The following is an 18,503-nucleotide window of genomic DNA, read 5'->3' as shown; positions in this document are numbered from 1 at the left end:
TCATAGGCAAAATACCAGAATAGGAACGATATGACTGTTGCCAGGGAGGGGGCAAGAGAGAGGGGGGATGTCACGAACACCCCCCCTTCCACTCTTCTCCCTCCCTCAATCCCTCCTTGATTGTGAGCCGCGATGGTGAACCCCGTGCTCCACCCTCCCGTCCCTCCCTTGCACCCCGCGGGTGACCTGCCTCCCCACCACTTTTTCCCATGTGCGGCTGACGTAGCCCGGCCGTACAGTGTGCTTTTCGCAGGGATGGGGGCTCTCGTGTGAGCCATGGTTGACGATGGCACACTGTGTGTGCTGGGCCATGTGGGCTCTTCATCATGTGATGATGGGGCTGGTGGGTTGCTTTCGTTCTTCCTTTCCCCCTCTCCTCCTACCCCCTGCCATCTGTCAGGCTTCCCCTGTTCATATGTCACGTGACATTTGTCTTTTCTCTCGTCCAGGGCCTCGGGGGCCTGATATCCATTTGGATATGATATGGTGTGGCATGATATGGCATGGGTTGGTATGAATCCTAGCCAGGAAAGTTCCCGGCTATAAATAAGGATAGGAGGCAAGGCGGTGTTGCTGTGTATATTCCCCTTTTTTTTTTTTTTTGGACTCATGATGGCCGGAAAAAAACGAGGCCGTGTCAGTGAACGGTCGGGAAGGTTGACGTGCATGATGCCGGTCGTCAGGGTGTCGTATGGTGCTGCCATATCTTGTCCCTCTATCCCGCCTTGCCATTCTCCAAACCCGCCTCTACCCACCGGGACACAACATGGAGCAGTGGCCCTCTTGTTCCATGATGCATGCTGTACCCTGCCATCAACCTGAGCCAAAAGGCGGCGGGAAGGAATGAACGGCGACGATGACGACGGCCTCTCAATGGGCTGGTACCTCCGTGCCCTGTCACCAACGGAATGAACCTCATGACACCGTCGCCTGGGCAGCCTGCTCACTCCCCCCAAGCGAGCCCATAGCACCACCAATCCCAGACGGTCCACCTCCAACCCCAGCAGGCGCCGCAGCCGCATCATCACCATCACCACCCGCGCGTGAGACCCTCGCTGTCGGCCAAGTGCCCCGGGCCCCGAGCCCACGCTGCCTCTCCAGCCGCTCCCACGGGTTCTCGATCATCCTGCCCACGAGCCGCGGATCCCACGCCCGTTCCCACCATGGCACCTGCCCTGGCCCGCCGCCGGCCCTGCCGCCGGGGTGTCGCGCCGCCTTGCCTGCGTGGTGGTGGTTCTGCTGCTGCGGCTTCGGGGGAAGCTGGTGGCGACCCGTCGCAGGCGGCGCGTCGGTGAAACTGAGGGCGTTGAGTCCGGCCTGGGCCTGGACGTCCTCCCCCGCCTCGCCACCGTCGCCCTGAGCCCCCACTCCGTCATCGTCGTCGTTGTCATCATCCAGGTCAATCTCCTCGGCGTTGCCTCCTCCGCCAGACACGACGGGCTGCGGCAGGTTGAGCGGCCGGCGCTTGCCGAGGGGCGCGTTGTTCGCGCCCGTCTGGGCGGGCGGGGTGAGCTTGCGCTTCCTGGTGGCGCGCTGCATGCCGAATCCGGTGAAGCCCATGGCCTCTGCCATTGCTGCCGAGTCCGGGTCGTCGTCTGAGTTGATGTCGGCCATGGTTGTGGTGGCCGGTGGTGTGTTGTTACTGGGGCAGAAGGATGTGGGAGAGAGAGTTTGTTTGTTTGCTGTCCTGGGGCTCTAGCTCAATTGGAACGGGTGTTCTCAGACAGAAACGGCGTGTGGGAGTTGGGCTGTTGCGTGTTGTTGTGGAACACGGACCGGATTGAGCGATGAGAAGTGACCATGGGCACAGTCCGGCTTGAGCAAGGGCTCGCGATGGAGGCTGAAAGTGGAGGCAGTCTGCAATGTCGACGTGTGGAAAAAGGTAGTTAGGTGAAATTCCATGCCCAGCCCTACGAGAGGCCCAAATGGATCGGGCTAGCTTCCAGGACCCCCCTGCTGGGTGTCGGAAGCCTCCCCTGTTGGGGGCGGATGTGGAGTCCAGCATTGGAGCTCCAGCTCGAGCTCCAGGGGCCATTGCTGTAAGCCACCCTGCTTCTAGAGGGCTTACACAGCAGATGGGTGGAGTCAAATAGAGTACAAGTCGCAGAAAACATATTAAATAAGGCCAACCCAAGGATCTCTGGATCGTGGAACAGACCAATAGTTGTCCTGATTGAAGTTCGACGTTATGTACCTTTAGATACGTAGATACAAACCTCTGACATCATGGCTGAAACATCCTGGAGAACCCTGAGCGTCTCAGGCACAGCGGCTCTGCACTAGGTTCAAGCTCGAGAGCTTCATACTTAACTTCGACCTCACCGTCTTCATAACTCGTCGCCCCTTGAACTGGAGGATACACACCTGCAGTGTTTCTCATCCGCATCCCTGGCATCTAAATACTCCGTTGAGCTACCTTCAATCTCACTCCATCAGAAAACTGAGACCCGAAGACCATCAGTACGGAGACTGCGTACACATTCCTCTTTCGCCAGTCTTCAGCTTCGAGCCCTTCTAGGATTCCACATCAAACCGTACGGCACGTAATTTGCATTTGTCAAAACCCAGCTTGGCTCAAGAGGAGACGATTCAAAAGACACCAGCAGCAACCAAGCCAACATGTCGACAGCCAACGACAACCCTCAAGCCATCACGCTGCGCATCCCCTCCAAATATGCTTCAGGATCATCTTCATCGTCCTCCGCCCCCTCAACCCCACCCCTAGAATGGCTCCACCGCACCTGGACAGTAACCCACTCCACCCTCACGATGTGGCGCACAGCCCGCAACGTCCGCATAACCTACACCCCGCTCCCGCCCACCGGCGGCACCGGCGACAGCGCCCGCCCGCGCGTCGACGACCTGGTGCAGTACGAGAAGACGTCCGGCAAGGGCGGCGTCAAGACCGTCTCGGGCGTCGACACCGCGGCGTCTGCCGGGAGCACGGGCAGCTGGGACTGGCGCGGCAAGGGGCTGCTCGGGTTCGTCACGAGCCACTGGGAGGTCCTCGGGTGGGGGGAGCGGGACGCCGCCGAGGGCGAGGGGGAAAGGGAGAGGTGGGCTGTCACTTGGTTCGCGCCTACGCTGTTCACCAAGGAGGGCATCGACCTGTACAGTGACCGCAAGGGGGGCATGAGCCCCGCGCTCGCGGGTGAGATACTTGCTGCGCTCAAGGGGCTGGGCGCCGCGCCGCTTGTGCAGATGGTTGAGGCGGATATGAGGGAGGTTGAGGTCCGCCTGCCTTGGTTGGAAGGATAGGTTGGCGTTGCTCTTGGGTGGTGCGTGTCTTGGTCTCATCTGGAATGTAGATGGGTGTCCCGCCTTTGAGCTGCGGGTCAGAGTAATACCTTTCGCGTCTGTTATAATGTGCCTGCGTTGTTGAATCGAAAACCCAAGACGGGAGTCGCGGTCAGAGAACTTGGAGCCTCATAGTCTTTTGACGCATTCATGAATAATCATACTACTGTTGGTACATATAAGCTGTTCTTGTGCTGGGTATCTCGTATCAATCGAATTATAAAATCATTACGCCCTCTGAGCCTCCCTGTCGCGACGTTCATGGTGCTTGTCGCGGCGTTCGTGGTCCTTGCCACGGCGGTCATGGCGGTCGTCCTTGTCCTGGTCTCGATGGGATCGCGAGGACGTCCCCCTTTCACGGGATCTCTCCCTTCCCCGTCCATCATGTCTGTCGCTTCCCCGGTCTCGGGCACGCTCAGCCTCCCTGTGCCTTCGACGCTCCTCTCGATGAACATGAACGCGCCGACCCTCGTGTCGTTCCTCCCCATGGTGTCTTCGCTCAGATCGTCCTGAGCGGTGCGATTCTCGCAGCGGCCTGTCTTCGTTCTCATCCTCGTCTGCGTGTTCATGCTCCCTCTTCCTCCGCTTCTCCCGCCTCTGTTCCTCCTGCCGAAGCTGCTCGAGCTCGCGCCACCGCTCCTCGGCCTCCATTCTCCTCTCCCTCAAGACGTCCCGCACCTTTTTGGCACCCGACTTCATCGCGGCGAGCGGGTCGTTAGCGTCCAGCCTCACCGTCTCCCTTTCCCTCCTCTTGGGGTCATCCCTGCCCCAGACGTCCGTGGTAGGGGCCTCCAACATCCTTTCAGCGTCCCTCAGAGCTTCCCTTACAGCCTCCCTTTCCGCCTTCGGGCTGTCTGCATCTGTGGCCGCAACAGCAGCACGACAAGCGTCGAGGAACCACGCGTTCATAATAGGTCGCCTGCGCTGTGCCTCCTCGTGCCACGGCTGGCTGGCAAAATCCCCGTTGCGCCACATCCTCTCGAGCTTCTCCCCATTCTCGCGCGCCTTCCTCTCAATCCGTTCATGACGGGTCTCCTTCCTGTCATCTCCGCCGCCGCCGCCAACGTCCTTGGGCACCGGCCCGACCAGGTCGATGTGGCCCCTGCTGTCCACGATGTTCACCTCCTCCCTCTCCTGCTGCTTCTGCCTCTTGGGCCCGCTCGGCCCAGCGAGCCCCCCCGCGACCCTGGCCCCTTCTTCCGCCCGCTCGCGCGCAACCCTCATCTCGAACTCGGTGTCGTCCTCGCCGGCGCGCTTGCGCTTCCTCCCTCCGCCGGAAGTGCCATCGCGGTCGCGGCGCGTGTGTTTCTTGTCGGACGGGTCGGCGGGCTGCTCGGGCTCCGGAAGAGGCGGGGGCGTCTCGCCGCGCAGGATGGCCAGGCGGCGGGCGGCGTCGGCATCCTGCATGCGCTGCTCCGCTGCGTGCTCCTCGGCGGCGGCGGCGGCCTCGTCGCGCTGGACGCGGGCGACGTTGTCGGCATTGTAGACGTTCCAGGACTTCTTGCCTAGCAGGTGGCTGCGGAGGGGCGGATGTCAGTCATTTGGGAGTCGGTTTGGGGAAAGGGGAAGAGGTGCTTACAGAGGCATGGCTGCTGGTGTTTCCAAGCTGTTGCCGCTTGGTTGGACAGTGTTGCTCTAGATGGTTGGGGAGGAGGTTGATGGTTGGACAACAGTCTCGATGAATTAAGTGCAGGCTAGGATCACGGTCGCGTAATCAGGCACAGGATACCAGGAAGGAGATGGTCTGACACGATAGTAAGGTACGTATCTGAGGACGTTTAGATGGCCTCTTCTCCCTCAAAAGCTGTTTCTTTACGTGGATTTTCTATATCGATCCGTGGAATACTGTGTTAAATATTGTTCACGATTTGATATTTCATTTCTGGCCAATCCACTCCGGTCATATTCCCTGTATTCTTTCTCGAGCATAAGTATCTCGGTAAGAGGCACTCGCGGGAGGTACTTATCTACCTGTAGATTACCCCGAGTGCTCCTACCCCAGGAACGTCATACCCGTCGACTAGCAGCAGTCGGCAAGCGCAGGTGTTGGTGGGGGCAGCTGGACCCCCAATAGGGCTGCTGCGCCTGCGTGTTGGCCTCTTCAGCTGGACACGTTTGAAACGCCACCAGCTTCACATGCACATAGGCGCATGCATACGTGCTCCGGACTTAAAGGCGAACTGTCCCACTCACTCTGCCGCGAGCCTCACTACTAGGCTTCTCTCACCACCCCTTTGAACACCTCTCCTCTCAGTCAATACGGTAGCTGCCGTTGAGGTTCCTGTTCGTCAGCAGCACCCGGCGCAACCGAGACCACACTCGTTGTCCCTCCTTTCGATCGATTTGACAACTTCAAGCGCTTCCAAGAACGGACTCTCTTCCCTTTTGCGCTCCTCTCCGGCACCTCTCACCGACCAGCATAGGCTAGACCGTGCGATTTCTCTTCGAGGTGCCCTGAATGTCAGTAACCCCCTTTTGCACTCAGGCTGTTTTGGGGATGACGCTGACCCTCTCTTGGATCACATCAGTCACCCACCCACCCAACAATTCCGGCATACACGCCTACATCTACAATGAGCAGACTTCCCCCCGGCGGTGGCCTTCCAGAGAAGGACCCCCGTTATGGATATGGAAGAGCACCTCAACCACACCCCCAACCACGCCCAATGCGATCGTCAGGCCAGGATCCTTATGCTCAGGCCCCGCCTCGCCCCCAGCCCACCGGCAACCAGTACCCAAGTGGACGGCGTAACAAACTCGCTTTGACCGTCAATGACCAGAAGGCAATCGAGAACAAGTATCTTGAGGGTTACCACAAAAGCAACATAGCTGCTGTCAACGCCCAAGATTGGGGCCTGGGCGACGGCGAGACCGCCTATCTCAAGGTAAATAACCGGGGTCGTGAGTATGTCATCACGGTCAGGCCGTTCCCCCTCGTCGAACCGGGCGGCATCTGGTTCGGCGAACCCCACCGCAACACCTTGGGGGTGGCACTCAACGACAGAGTGGAGGCAGAGACATTCGATCCTATCGAGCTTGGTCCAAAGGGGTACCTGGGCTCAGTGGATGTTACGATCACGTTCGCCTCCATCAAGAGTATGCCCGCGACCCCATTCAGACATGAAGACCTCCAGGCTCTCTTCATCAGCAAATTTCAGGGCCAAATCCTCGCCCCTGGTCAGCAACTGATCTTCCGTATTGTTAACGATCAGGTTCCCTTGCGGGCCGTTGTAAAGGGAGTTACCTTGGTCGACAAGCCCGTTGACAACTCCCGCAAGGCAGGCCAGGCAAATGATCTCTTGGCCCCCACCGATGAAAACCCTCTCACAAGAGGTCTCCTTGGTGAATCTACCCATGTCTTCTTGCAAAAGGGAGCGCCTGCCACAGACAAAATGATCCCCATCAATATAACAGGCGCGCCGAGACGTGGTGCGAATGCCGTTGTGCGACCTGATTTCAATTTTGCGAGCTTGGGTATCGGCGGTCTGGATGATGAATTCGCCACTGTCTTTCGCCGAGCTTTTGCCTCCCGAATATTCCCACCATCTGTGATTGACCAGCTAGGCCTACTGCACGTCAAGGGAATCCTTCTCTACGGTCCCCCAGGGACGGGCAAGACCTTGATTGCGCGCCAGATTGGAAAGATGCTACAAGCTAAGGAGCCTAAGGTCATCAACGGCCCTGAGGTCTTGAACAAGTTTGTCGGCCAGTCCGAGGAGAACATCAGGAAGCTGTTCGCAGACGCGGAAAAGGAATACAAGGAAAAGGGCGATGACAGCGAGCTCCACGTCATTATTTTCGACGAGCTGGATGCTGTTTGCAAACAACGAGGCTCGGGCGCTGGTGGCGGCACGGGCGTTGGCGACAGCGTGGTGAACCAGTTGCTCAGCAAGCTGGATGGTGTAGACCAGCTGAACAATATCCTGCTCATCGGCATGACAAACAGGAAGGACATGATCGATGACGCGCTTCTGCGACCTGGTCGTCTCGAGGTGCAAGTCGAGATCAGCCTCCCCGACGAGAAAGGTCGACAACAGATTCTGGCAATCCACACCAGAAAGATGAAGGAAAACGGGAGGCTCGCAGCAGACGTGGATTTGATAGAGCTCGCCGGTCTGACCAAGAACTTCTCCGGTGCCGAGATCAACGGTCTGTGCAAAAGCGCGGCATCATTCGCCTTCAGCAGACACACAAAAGCAGGCACCATGGCCGGTATCTCAAGCGATGCGGCAGATCTCGTCATCACACAGCAGGATTTCATAGGCGCCCTCTCTGAAGTCACGCCAGCATTCGGTGTATCTGAGGACGAGCTCACCAAGTCCATGATCTATGGCATCATAAGATTCTCGCCCAACATCGAAAGGATCATCCAGTCCTGTTTGATCTATGTGGACGGCCTCCGGAGCAACGCCACCAAGTCGCCAAACGTCTCCCTGCTGTTCCACGGCCCGAGCGGGAGCGGAAAGACATCGCTTGCTGCAAGCATCGCGCAGATGTCCGACTTCCCCTTTATCAAGGTCATCTCCCCTGAGCTGCTTGTCAGTTACCGAAGCGAGAACGCCAAGAGTGACCAAATCCACAAATACTTCACGGACGCGTTTAAATCGCCCTTGAGCATCTTGATCGTGGACGACATCGAAGGCCTTATCGAGTGGAACCCTGTCGGTCCGCGCATGTCAAACCTCGTCCTTCAGACCCTCAGGGCACTCCTCCGCACAGTCCCGCCAAAGGTATTCAATCTCCTATCTATGGACAATTCCTACATGCAATGATTATTCTGTCTCCCCCCCCCCCCTCCCACCCTTTCGCGCCAACGCTGGACCCAGACTGACTCGTATATCAACAGAACCACCGCCTTCTGGTCATGGGCACCACGTCTCGGCGCGGCGTGCTGCAGCAGCTCGACTTCACGGACACGGTCTTCGACAAGGAGATCGCCGTGCCCAGCCTGGGCGGGCTCAACGAGCTGGAGCAGGTGCTGCGCGAGCAGCAGATCTTCCGCGACGGCGGCTCCTTGAACGAGGCCATGAACCTCGTCGCCGAGGCCACGCAGGGCTCCAACCAGGTCGGCGTCGGCATCAAGAACATCCTCAAGGTCGCCGAGAGCGCCAAGGCACTCGACGAGGACACCAAGGCCAGCTGGTTCGCCGAGGAGATGCAGGTGCTGATGTCGAGGGGGTTCTGAGCGGGGGTTGGGATGATGCCTAGGTAGGCTGGGCAATGATGCTGGCAGATTGAAAGTTCCAACACTCGGTCCAAAACTCGGCCGTCCTCAGCCGACTGAGGCAAGGCAGTGGTCTATATGGGTTTCTTGTATAGATGCTAGATGGGATAGAGCACAGACTACAACAGGGCCACTATAGGCATGGCGCTGCTGGCTTCCCCCGGAAACCAGGCTCTGAGGAAGAGGAGAACAGGTGTATTTGTAGACCTGGGTATCCCCACACAATTTACCTGACCATATCCTTCACTTATTCATACCGTTCCGGGATGAGGTGTCATGTTTCTGGAGAGGCTGAGATGTGTTTCGAGACGATTAGGGCTGGCTTCATTGTGTTCGCTCCTGCTGATTTCGACCCCTATTTCCCAGCATGCATGGGCAATATTAGCCTTTGCGGTCTGCCTTTTCAGTTCTGGCGTTTCGGCCCATATCTACTCCTCTTTGTCCTCAAACTTTTTCCCTGACATTCGGCTTTGTGACCTCTGCTGCCTTGCGCCGCTCATTTTGATTGTCGGTCCAGCAAAAAGATCAGCCGCCTGTGCCCTCACGTCCAATCCCTTGCGTACAAGGCCGACCGGGTTCGAACATAGCTAGCCTCGCGTGGGCGTCGTCCCCTGGGTGTTCTCACAAGGTCATCCCCTTTTGGATGTCATTTACACTTTAAGATTGAGTTGTAGTCGCATATGAGGCCCTCGCAGAGAGCCATAGGAATCAAGCTCGAGCCTAGTCTTTTTCTGGATGCTCTCTTATTGTCAACTCTCACCGCACAGCCGTTCTTCTCAACCGTGGCTTCCTGCCATGGGTATTTTCCTCGCCTTGCAACTTTACGGGTGTCTCGTGAAATCGTTGTACGGATCAGTTTCAGGGGGCTTGTATGTCAACAACCCTAGTAGTGGTCCACTGGCAGGGATTATTACATTCAACTCTTTTGGGGTACTCCTGAACCTCCATCCAATGCTTGAAAGTGGGATGGCAGGTCGAATATGAGGCAAACCAAGCTGTCTCGAACTGTCTGCCAGGGCTGGATCAGCCGATTGAGGTCATGCTGAAGGTCTGTTCGACGATAGGATTAGGTAAATTTTAAGGGGCGACTTCCCACGTGTATGCCAACTCAGTAGAATTCGGCGGTAAGGCGGGGCCAAGACGTTTCACCCATCGAACAAGTCTCAGCACTCTACCACAGAGTCAGGACTCAATGTTACAATAAGCGGGCTATTCGGGAGTCGCTGAACTGCTTCATGGATTTTCTACAAAGTTGGCTGTCAACCTTATGGTGAAGTTAGTTATGTTGTGTTCTAAACCAGCGGCTCAAAACATTCTCTTCATTCCAACTCCTTTTGTTAATCAAGAAACACTCGTTGCCCGGCGCAATTTTCCTTTCAACAAACATCAACGTATGCCAAAATGCAGTTCTCCACCTTCACTTGGTTCCTCACCGCCACGCTGGCCGGACATGCCCTTGCAATGCCACGCGGCGGTGGTGGTGGCAGCAATGCTGCTGCGAACAACGACAACGCCAACGGCAATGGCAACTCGAACGGTGAGCCCGTCTCCCATTGCAACCCTCTTTTAAAACGTCGCGGACTAAGAGTGAACAAAGCCGCTGCTGCTTCAGGTGCCAGCACCGACGGGCAGACCTGTGAGGGTGGTACCGGCAACATTCTCGACACTGGAGTCTGCAAGAACGGGAAGTGCAACATTGAGATCCCTCCCAACGAGGTGAGCATAGTCGCCAGAGCGGACTGCGAGTGAGGAAATCATTTTTTTCTGTGGAAAGGTGCTCGTGTTTTGAGCGGTGGCAGCCGGGACAGGTGGCGGGATGCAGTCCTGCGACGCAATTTGTCTCTATTTTCTTTTGATTAGGTGCAGAGTAGTTGGCTACGAAAGAAAGGAGTTGGGCTGTCCGCTGGCAATCTTTCCTTCCAAATGAAATCCAAATTTCTCGCTCAAGTGTTGCGATATCGTGATTTTCCTATGGCGTCAACAAGGCACCCCTGAGTGTCTCTATGAGGCTGAAGCGGGACTAACTGATTTATTTCCGGTGTGCAGTCTCCGGCGAGCCAGTCGTGACCTTGAAGCCACCAAAAAAAAAAAAATGCTGGCCATCATTCAGTGCACGTCAGGAACTTTGAATGGTATCAGCAACCATCCCAGAATTTGCCAGACACATCAGCACAAGCCCAACTGGACAGTTTCCACTGCGTAGCTTATGGTGTGCTGTTGTTGTCTCCTGGCCCTCTTGGCGTCGGCATACGCCCCCAGACCTTCCGTATTTGGCTTGCGCCGGAGTTTACCGGCGGTAATTATTGCGGGATGAGGTGTTACTGGAAGATCTTATAAGGGATCGTCTCAGGGGTGTGTTCGTCTTTAGTCAGCAGCCGCTTGCCAGGGGCACTACACTTGAACCCATGTACGTTGTGCAAATCGGAGAAAGCTTATTTGAGCCCCAAAAATGGACGGGACATATAGCACAGCATTGAGGTAACGGATTTGTCGTTTTCAATCAAAATTTTCCCCCTTAAATGCCACTGCCTCTAGTTGGTATATCCTTGGACCCAAAAAAAAAAAAATCGCTATGCAAATGCTGTCCTCGTCGTCATGCATATCGCGATAGACTTGTTCCCTCGGAGGCGCTGCTTACCCGCTGCTAGAGCGGATGCGAGCAACGTGGATCCGAGGGCGAAGCAAGTATTGGCCATTTGCCTCTTCGATGATGGTCATCTGAGGTGAGAGCCCTGGAGATCCAGAAGATTCTTGCCCACGCCCTCATAATTCCGGTTCTTGCGAGCCAAGGCGTCTTGGCTTATTGGGACCCGACCCAGTTTTTGTGACAAATACACTCGTGCGATCTTTACGAAGTCGCACGGTAAAAAGACGGTCATGGGCCGAGAGTGCTTAGCAATAGCAAGAAGCGGATCAGCCACGGATTTAGAGATCGGCCGCAGTTCCCCTGGGCCATCTACTTCTCAGAACTGCAAAATATTAAGCTCGAACTACGCCTTAGTCAAGAGAGAGTGATCGCATGTGGCTTCAACATGCCAATTCAGCCAATACAGAAAATCAATTACAAGCCTTTTAGCTTTTCCTATTGATCTCTTCGGGATAACTAACTTTTGATTTTGTTCTGCAGTCTTCCGTGCTATAGCCTTGGAATTCCGCTATTGAGCCATGGCCGGGTCCTAAATCCGTGGGCTGTGGATCAGGACACCACCTTGGCTTATAGCTTCTTTTTCTTGTTCCTAGCTCCACGATTCAGCCGGCGATTCCGAAATAAGCAAATGTAGGTACTATATAATGTCATGATGGATTCTGCCTCCGATTGCAGAGTGGTGAGGCTATCCCGCTTTATCCCATCTCTTGCCTCTTTTGTGACCACAAGACAAAATGCACGGGCTCCTCAGTTTGGTTGTTCCTTTTCTCCCGGCCGTTGTTGAAGCGGCCACCACTCACTACCAAGGTGGAACGATTGTTGCTTTCGATCGAGCGACCGAGGGACTTCGAGTAATCAGGGATGGGTCCATCACAGTGACCGGTGACACTATCACTGAAATCTCAGAGTCTGTTCCATCAAACATCTCTACAGACTCGCAAATAGTCAACATCACCGGCAAGATTGTTACCCCTGGCTTTATCGACACGCATCGGCACGGCTGGCAGACAGCTTTCAGAACAATCGGCTCCAACTCAAGCCTTGTCGAGTACTTTTCCCGGTATGGCGAGTTCGCAGCAGCCGGATCTTGGACACCAGACGATGTGTACATCTCGCAGTTGATCGGCCTGTACGAAGCCCAGGCAGCAGGAGTAACGACTACCCTCGACCACGCACATCATACATGGTCGGACGAGACGGCAGAGGCTGGCTTGCAAGCAAGTATCGACTCGGGGGCACGAGTTTTCTGGTGCTACACGTTCCACAACGTGACGAATTACACCACGACCGAGCAACTCGTCAACTTCAAAGACATCGCCACCAGGGCTGACTTTGCCAACACTTCCACCACTGTGGGCATTGCGTACGATTCCTTCGGACCTGACGGCAACGTGGAGGAAATCAAGTCGATCATGTCCCTAGCCGACGAGTTCGACATTCCCCTGGTCACCTCGCACTCCCTCCAAGGTCCATGGCAAATAACCAACTCCCCCGAGGACCTGCACAGCCTCGGGTACTTGAACGGCTCCCGGGCCGTCGTCCTCTCACACGCCTCATTCCTCACGGCCACAGGGGCCGCTCTCCTCCGCTCCACCAACCAGTACATTTCCATCACGCCCGAGTCGGAGATGCACTACGGCCACACGCACCCCAAGAACTACTTCATCCAGGACCAGGCCGCCCTCGGCGTCGACACCCACTTCACCTTCTCCACCGACATCCTGACGCAGGCGCGCATGTGGCTGCAGCAGGCGCGCTACCACGTCTACGCCGACGTCATCGAGCGCTGGATGCTGCCCGCCACCAACCCGCAGAGCGTCAACCAGGCCTTCCTCCTCGCGACGCGCAACGGCGGCCTCGCGCTGCGGCGGGAGGACCTCGGCGTGATCGAGGAGGGCGCGAAAGCCGACCTCGTCTTCTGGGACGGCGACTCGCCCGCGCTGCTGGGCTGGGCGGACCCCGTCGCCGCCGTGATCCTGCACGCCAGCGTGGGCGATATCGATACTGTCCTGGCCGGCGGGAAGGTCGTCAAGCAGGGCGGTAAGCTGGTCGTGGATGGTTATGACGGCCTGAAGGCACGGTTCCTGCGGACCGCGAGGAGGATCCAGCAGAAGTGGAAGGACACGCCGTTGCCGTCGATGGAGGTGGAGGCGTCGGCTATGTCGGGCGACTTCCCTCTTGTCCAGGCTCAGAGGGCTGACGTCCTGCGTGGAAATGGGGATGGGTACGGGGCAGTCTTTTTGTAGGCTGGGCTGATGAGAAAAATACAAAATGGATAAAATGACGCAGATTAAGTATTTTGACCTGTATTCAAACTAATTTGAAGAGGACATGTCCTCCTGTACGAAATAACTCCTCGATACTTCTAATGATCTTCTAACATCCAAGATCAGTCGATTAAAGAAATATTTTCTGTACATAGATCAGCATAATAAATTAGTCGATCCGTTTGATTCAGTTTCGAGGCTATAAGACGTCTATTTACGACCGCAGTCACAGACAAAACTTAACCAAGGCTTCTCCCGTTATAATCTGGCCAAGGACTGTTTTACTTCGTTTTCGTATTCCATCATGGTGTTGATTTAGCACCTGGCGGTTGTTTTTGAAAGCCAGAGGAGTACACTAAATATCAACGCTAGAGGCGCACAGTTCTCTACCAGCAGGTAACACGAAGCCCCAATGACTGTCAGGGGTGTACACCGGTGCCGAACTAGACTTGCCTTAAGATACTTAGCTTCTTAGGCCTCTGTGGTGCTACAAGCGGCTTCACACTACACATTTCATGGAATGCAAATCGAATCGATTGTCAGAAATTTGTTTCATTGAAATAAATCTTCTCGACCCCAGGTCGTCTCTCATAACTTGCATGTTCTCGCAGTCGAATACACCTACATATACTTGTCGAATCTGTTCACCAAATCTGATACACGGTTTCACCAACGAGCTATCATGGCCACCCCCAGGTTCACCAGAGCCGCACTGGCTGAATACCCATATTTTGTCCTCCGTCCGCGAGAATGTGAGGTTTGCTCCAGCCGGGAGAACCTCAAATTGTGCAAGAATTGCATGGTCACATACTACTGCAATGACGAACGTAAGTATATATTTGATACTTTTCATTAACTTTTTTTTCTCAGCATTCAAGCATTCAGTTCCCATTTTTGTTCCAAGGCTGACATGATTGAGTTCTAGACCAGACCTCTGATTTCGAAAGACACACCGAGACATGCCGCTACATTGGGGGGATTGCTTGGTTAATTCCGCCCACACGCGGACATAAGCAAGATCGTCTCACGTTATTCAGGATGGATATCATGCTTCATCTATTCCCTAACATCGCAGCCACGGAGTTAGCACAGCGTCATCTGGTCAGATTACACAACAAAGGCCCGGGTCAGGACACAGAGCAGGAACAGAAACCACAGTGCTGAGAAAGCCTCGGAACGCCTGCACGCGACCGTCGCCGACCTCATCCCTGTCATAGATGTCCGACAGGGCCAATACGAGGCAGCGTACAGGTTTATCTACGGGAAAACGAAACACAGAGTCCGCAGACCAAATGACCAGGTCCCGGCGGTTAGACTCGCCGAGGCGCGCCGAAGCTTTAGGGAAATCCATTTGAACGCCAGCCTGGGCCATCAAGTTATCCTCACCTTGATGGCAATCAGGGCGCTGCGACACGTCCAGGATATAATGAACTTGAACGTCGCTTTTGGCCAACGCGGCACAAATGAACGTGGGAGAGCTCTCCCACAAGAAATCATCGATCTCGTGTGCGAGCACCTGGGCAGCGTCTTCCTCGAGAACCTCTTCGGCTTCGATCTCAGCAAGGCCACGTCGTACGCCTCATGGAGGCGAAGCAAGATACGGGAGATGCAATGGGTGGTCACAAAGTGCGTGTACGACACTGCCCGCAGCAACAAGCATATCTGGCTGCAGATGCTGGACACGGATAGGTCTGCGGCTCCCGGCAAGTTCGGCCAGTTTAGCACCAAAGAGGGCTGGGACGTGGAGAAAATGGCCGGGGTGGTTGCTGTTCGACAGTACCAGGTGTGGATGGAGACACCCGGGTCCTTTGACATCCTTAGGAAGGCCATGGCGAAGGCGGCCAGATGGGGTTCTGAGCAGGGGTACTGTTGGCCGATTGAGCGTCAAGTCGAACTAGACTACATTGAGGGTATGCCAGTACCTCATCATTATCACACGTAAGCAATAGCAAAGGGTTCCCTCTAGGCAGGGACAATGGGCAAGCATCTGGACGCGCAGGAAGCTGGCGTGTGGCTTATCCACTCAATCAAGACCGCAGCCTGCCTGGTACGGTGAATGGTGGTCTTTCCGGCTCCGCGTAAAGATGCTCGCAACACTACCTAGGTACATTATGAGAACAGGCTCATAACCAACACTAGGTTCGGATTCAGTTGTGATTCGAATAAGGGGATCAGTCTCTCTCAGGTTTACACCGACTGCATCAATATCAATTCAACCGTCACGCCGCTTGAGTTGACGCAGAATCAAAAATGAAGAATTTCACAATTTCCAAGATAGTGACTAAGGAATTGAAGTACAGCCGCGTGTAAAGATTAAAGATGAAGTTTTCCTGATAAGCCAAAAAAACTCCCCGGTCGTATGTAATTGTACCGATCGATATCTCGGGACATACTGGTGAGGTCGTCAGCAGCGGACCGGATGCAGAGTTCCTGCGCTTGCGAACTTCATCCGACGAGAACGACGGGCCTTGGAAAGCTCGGCATCTCGCGAATAAGGGGAATTCCCCAGATCGCGCGCCATATGTAGGAGAAAGCAGAGAAATATGCGAAAAGAAGAAATACATCTCCCGCTCAGAACGGACCACAGCCGTGCATGAGGCTCAATTGTGGTTGTGGTCCGCTTCAATTGTTCGCGATCCGATGGGTGTCCAGAGCTGCAAGCTAAGCAGTATTGTGTCCTATGTGGAATAGCCGGTTGATTTGAGTGCCTTCCGGCCTGCTCCAAGTCATTGTAAGTAGAACTTGATACTGGCAAACTGTCGCAGTGGTGTAGTATTTGTCGGGTGCCAATGTCAGAAAGTCTCGGATGCTGGACTCAATGTTGCGAGGGCCCACAGGTGCCTTATCCGGTCAAGCCTGACAACTGGGCAACCCCCGGACCTCTACTCTACGGTTCGATCCGAGAACTTCAGTGATCGGAAAAGCTTAGCATGGACCCTGGGACATCTAATTGGGAGACTTCACGCCAATTCCTCTAATGGAAGCCCTGCGGGCGCTATTATCCGAGGCGCTAGCGTGTGATATTTCCCAGCATCTAGTCCAGCTGAAGAAACGACGACAGTGGCTTTACATATTCATTGAACGCTTACCTTTCGAATGAATGCAGTATTACTATTCAATGCATAGTTATCGTGTACTGTCATCCTTTGGCTCATCCTCAGTCAAGCGGCTACAGTATAGTCAGTCGGTTCGGAGGTGTTGAGGTCGGACCGGATAGTACACAGCTGCTCAGACCACAATTGCTGCGTGACCAGAAGACGCACCCCTTGATGTCAGCGAGACTGTCGAACATCAGGCAAGCTGAGAGTCGAGACTCCCACTTAGACCTGCTTCGCGTCGGCAGCTGTTCCATACCTACCCCAGGGGGCGACTCAACGTCCCACTTGAACCAGCCGTTCGTAGGAAAACAAGCTTTCCTGTCTTCGCTGCTCCCACAAATTATCCGAGCAGCGAACTGGGGGCCATCGCGAGATACCCGCAGGTCAGTGTAGGGCGAAGGACGAAATAGGAAACATGTTCTGATTCCCCGCCAACGCGGCCGCGCAAGGTACCACTTCCGAGTGTCGGGCAGCTCTTCCAACTCCCAGCTCGCCCGTCCCAGCTGCGCGAGGTTCAAGGAGCACCCCCACAAGAAAACTGGGTCTTGACTCGAGATCTCGAGATGTTGTCTTGCACATGGCGTCATCATCTCGACATTCTGAAGGACACGGGTCCGCGAGATAGCAGGTTCGCAGAACGATGATGACGCCAAAGGCGACGTTCGCGAACTTTCGCCTTCAACGTTAGAGGCAAAGGGGCCAGTCAAAGCTTCCGTGAAAGCTACCACAACTATATAAGAGTGCACTCCAGGGACCGAATATGATGTGCAATTCTCTGTTCAGAACCATATACAACTCACTTTAATTTCTATCTCGAAGCTCGCCTGCGGCAATCCGTTGGACACCACCCGAATATCTTACTTCCAAAACATTCGCCAAAGTGCTGTCCGAAGCCAACGTCTTACCGTTTGCTATAGCGTGTGAAAGTAGGCGGGTAAGCTTCTCCTGATCCTTCGTGGTAATGAACCGTACTACCTGACCTAGTTGCATCTGAGAATGCGATTTGCAGGGAGTCCACTGACAGGGGCCTTATCCCTTCTACCCCAGGGCTAGTCTGTGGTTCTTCTCCGCTGAAGTCATTTCCAGTCAATGGACTCGCGGATGGGTGATCCTGTTGGGGCAAGGACTTGTCGATCATTGCAAAAGTTTACATCCCGGGCGAGCTCGGGAGAAGACGAGACGAGGCCGTAATCCTCTCTGCTAGGCTCGTGTCTTAGTCGTGCATGGGCGATAGATGATTGCATTGCGTTGTGAGTTGAAGCTTCAGTCCTGTACCATAGGTTGTGCATCTGGGAACAAAGCGACGAGGATGGTTTGTGTCCTACAACTTGGTATCAGGATCCGGGTTTGATTTCGAGGGAAAGAGGCAGTCTGACCAACATAAGGAAACAGAGAGGGGGGGGGGGCAACAGCTGGAAGGCGGTATTTGTGTCACGTATAAGCCACACATTGATTAAAGTCTCTTGCAACTTGCGCAAATTTCAAAGTGCAAGCACTAGTTGCTTCGCCTGGACGAATGCGCTGTGCAGATGGCTTTTCTCCCATGGTGGTGTGGCATGCGCCACCTGCGCGTATTCCGAAGGGCAAGGTTGGAAACTAGGCTGATTAAGAGGTTCTAAGGATATAAGAGATACGCACCCCGCACTACATTTTATTAGGCTTCTTTATAAACAAACATAACCTTGGTACTGTTATCTGGTCCTATGAAAGTTGAACTTGGCTGCCCGTAGCGCCGCAGCAGCAGATCTGAGGCGCATGTAGCCTGCTGATGACCTTGTAGCAGTGGGGCCGTTTTTGAAGGCATTGCCCCGTTCAGAAGAACTATTACATGTTGTGCATCCCATCCTGGGTGTTCTCCTCCGAGCCAATGCTCTGAAGACTGATGATGCTTGGGGGCTCTCTCATTGGGGCCACACCACGAGCAACACGAAGCAAATGATCTCGTCTGCCGTAATGCCCACCACCCCAAA

At 54.9% G+C, this 18,503-nt stretch overlaps 7 protein-coding genes across 7 annotated transcripts; 5 read left to right on the top strand and 2 right to left on the bottom strand.

Annotated features, from left to right (window-relative positions):
* Positions 1–915: 915 nt before the first annotated feature.
* INS49_013648 (uncharacterized protein) lies at positions 916–1,614 on the bottom strand (the record flags this gene model as incomplete). The annotated part of the gene is made up of 1 exon (XM_043174345.1): positions 916–1,614. The coding sequence occupies one exon, from the start codon at positions 1,612–1,614 to the stop codon at positions 916–918; it is 699 nt and encodes a 232-aa protein (XP_043021290.1).
* A 1,005-nt stretch (positions 1,615–2,619) lies between these two features.
* INS49_013647 (uncharacterized protein) lies at positions 2,620–3,258 on the top strand (the record flags this gene model as incomplete). The annotated part of the gene is made up of 1 exon (XM_043174344.1): positions 2,620–3,258. One exon carries the CDS (start codon positions 2,620–2,622, stop codon positions 3,256–3,258), a length of 639 nt encoding a protein of 212 aa, XP_043021289.1.
* A 267-nt stretch (positions 3,259–3,525) lies between these two features.
* Positions 3,526–4,884, bottom strand: INS49_013646 (uncharacterized protein; the record flags this gene model as incomplete). The annotated part of the gene is made up of 2 exons (XM_043174343.1): positions 3,526–4,813; positions 4,877–4,884. The coding sequence occupies 2 exons, from the start codon at positions 4,882–4,884 to the stop codon at positions 3,526–3,528; spliced, it is 1,296 nt and encodes a 431-aa protein (XP_043021288.1).
* Positions 4,885–5,870: 986 nt separating this feature from the next.
* On the top strand, positions 5,871–8,482 carry INS49_013645 (uncharacterized protein; the record flags this gene model as incomplete). Its single annotated transcript, XM_043174342.1, has 2 exons — positions 5,871–8,027; positions 8,144–8,482. 2 exons carry the CDS (start codon positions 5,871–5,873, stop codon positions 8,480–8,482), a joined length of 2,496 nt encoding a protein of 831 aa, XP_043021287.1.
* A 1,440-nt stretch (positions 8,483–9,922) lies between these two features.
* INS49_013644 (uncharacterized protein) lies at positions 9,923–10,270 on the top strand (the record flags this gene model as incomplete). Its single annotated transcript, XM_043174341.1, has 2 exons — positions 9,923–10,058; positions 10,119–10,270. 2 exons carry the CDS (start codon positions 9,923–9,925, stop codon positions 10,268–10,270), a joined length of 288 nt encoding a protein of 95 aa, XP_043021286.1.
* Positions 10,271–11,902: 1,632 nt separating this feature from the next.
* Positions 11,903–13,414, top strand: INS49_013643 (uncharacterized protein; the record flags this gene model as incomplete). Its single annotated transcript, XM_043174340.1, has 1 exon — positions 11,903–13,414. The coding sequence occupies one exon, from the start codon at positions 11,903–11,905 to the stop codon at positions 13,412–13,414; it is 1,512 nt and encodes a 503-aa protein (XP_043021285.1).
* Positions 13,415–14,234: 820 nt separating this feature from the next.
* INS49_013642 (uncharacterized protein) lies at positions 14,235–15,377 on the top strand (the record flags this gene model as incomplete). The annotated part of the gene is made up of 2 exons (XM_043174339.1): positions 14,235–14,262; positions 14,542–15,377. 2 exons carry the CDS (start codon positions 14,235–14,237, stop codon positions 15,375–15,377), a joined length of 864 nt encoding a protein of 287 aa, XP_043021284.1.
* Between the last annotated feature and the right edge of the window lie 3,126 nt (positions 15,378–18,503).

Source organism: Diaporthe citri (genome assembly GCF_014595645.1).
Source record: "Diaporthe citri strain NFHF-8-4 chromosome Unknown scaffold_7, whole genome shotgun sequence".
Taxonomy (NCBI): domain Eukaryota; kingdom Fungi; phylum Ascomycota; class Sordariomycetes; order Diaporthales; family Diaporthaceae; genus Diaporthe; species Diaporthe citri.
The sequence above is the reverse complement of the archived record's forward strand: the minus strand, read 5'-3'. Positions and strand labels throughout refer to the sequence as shown.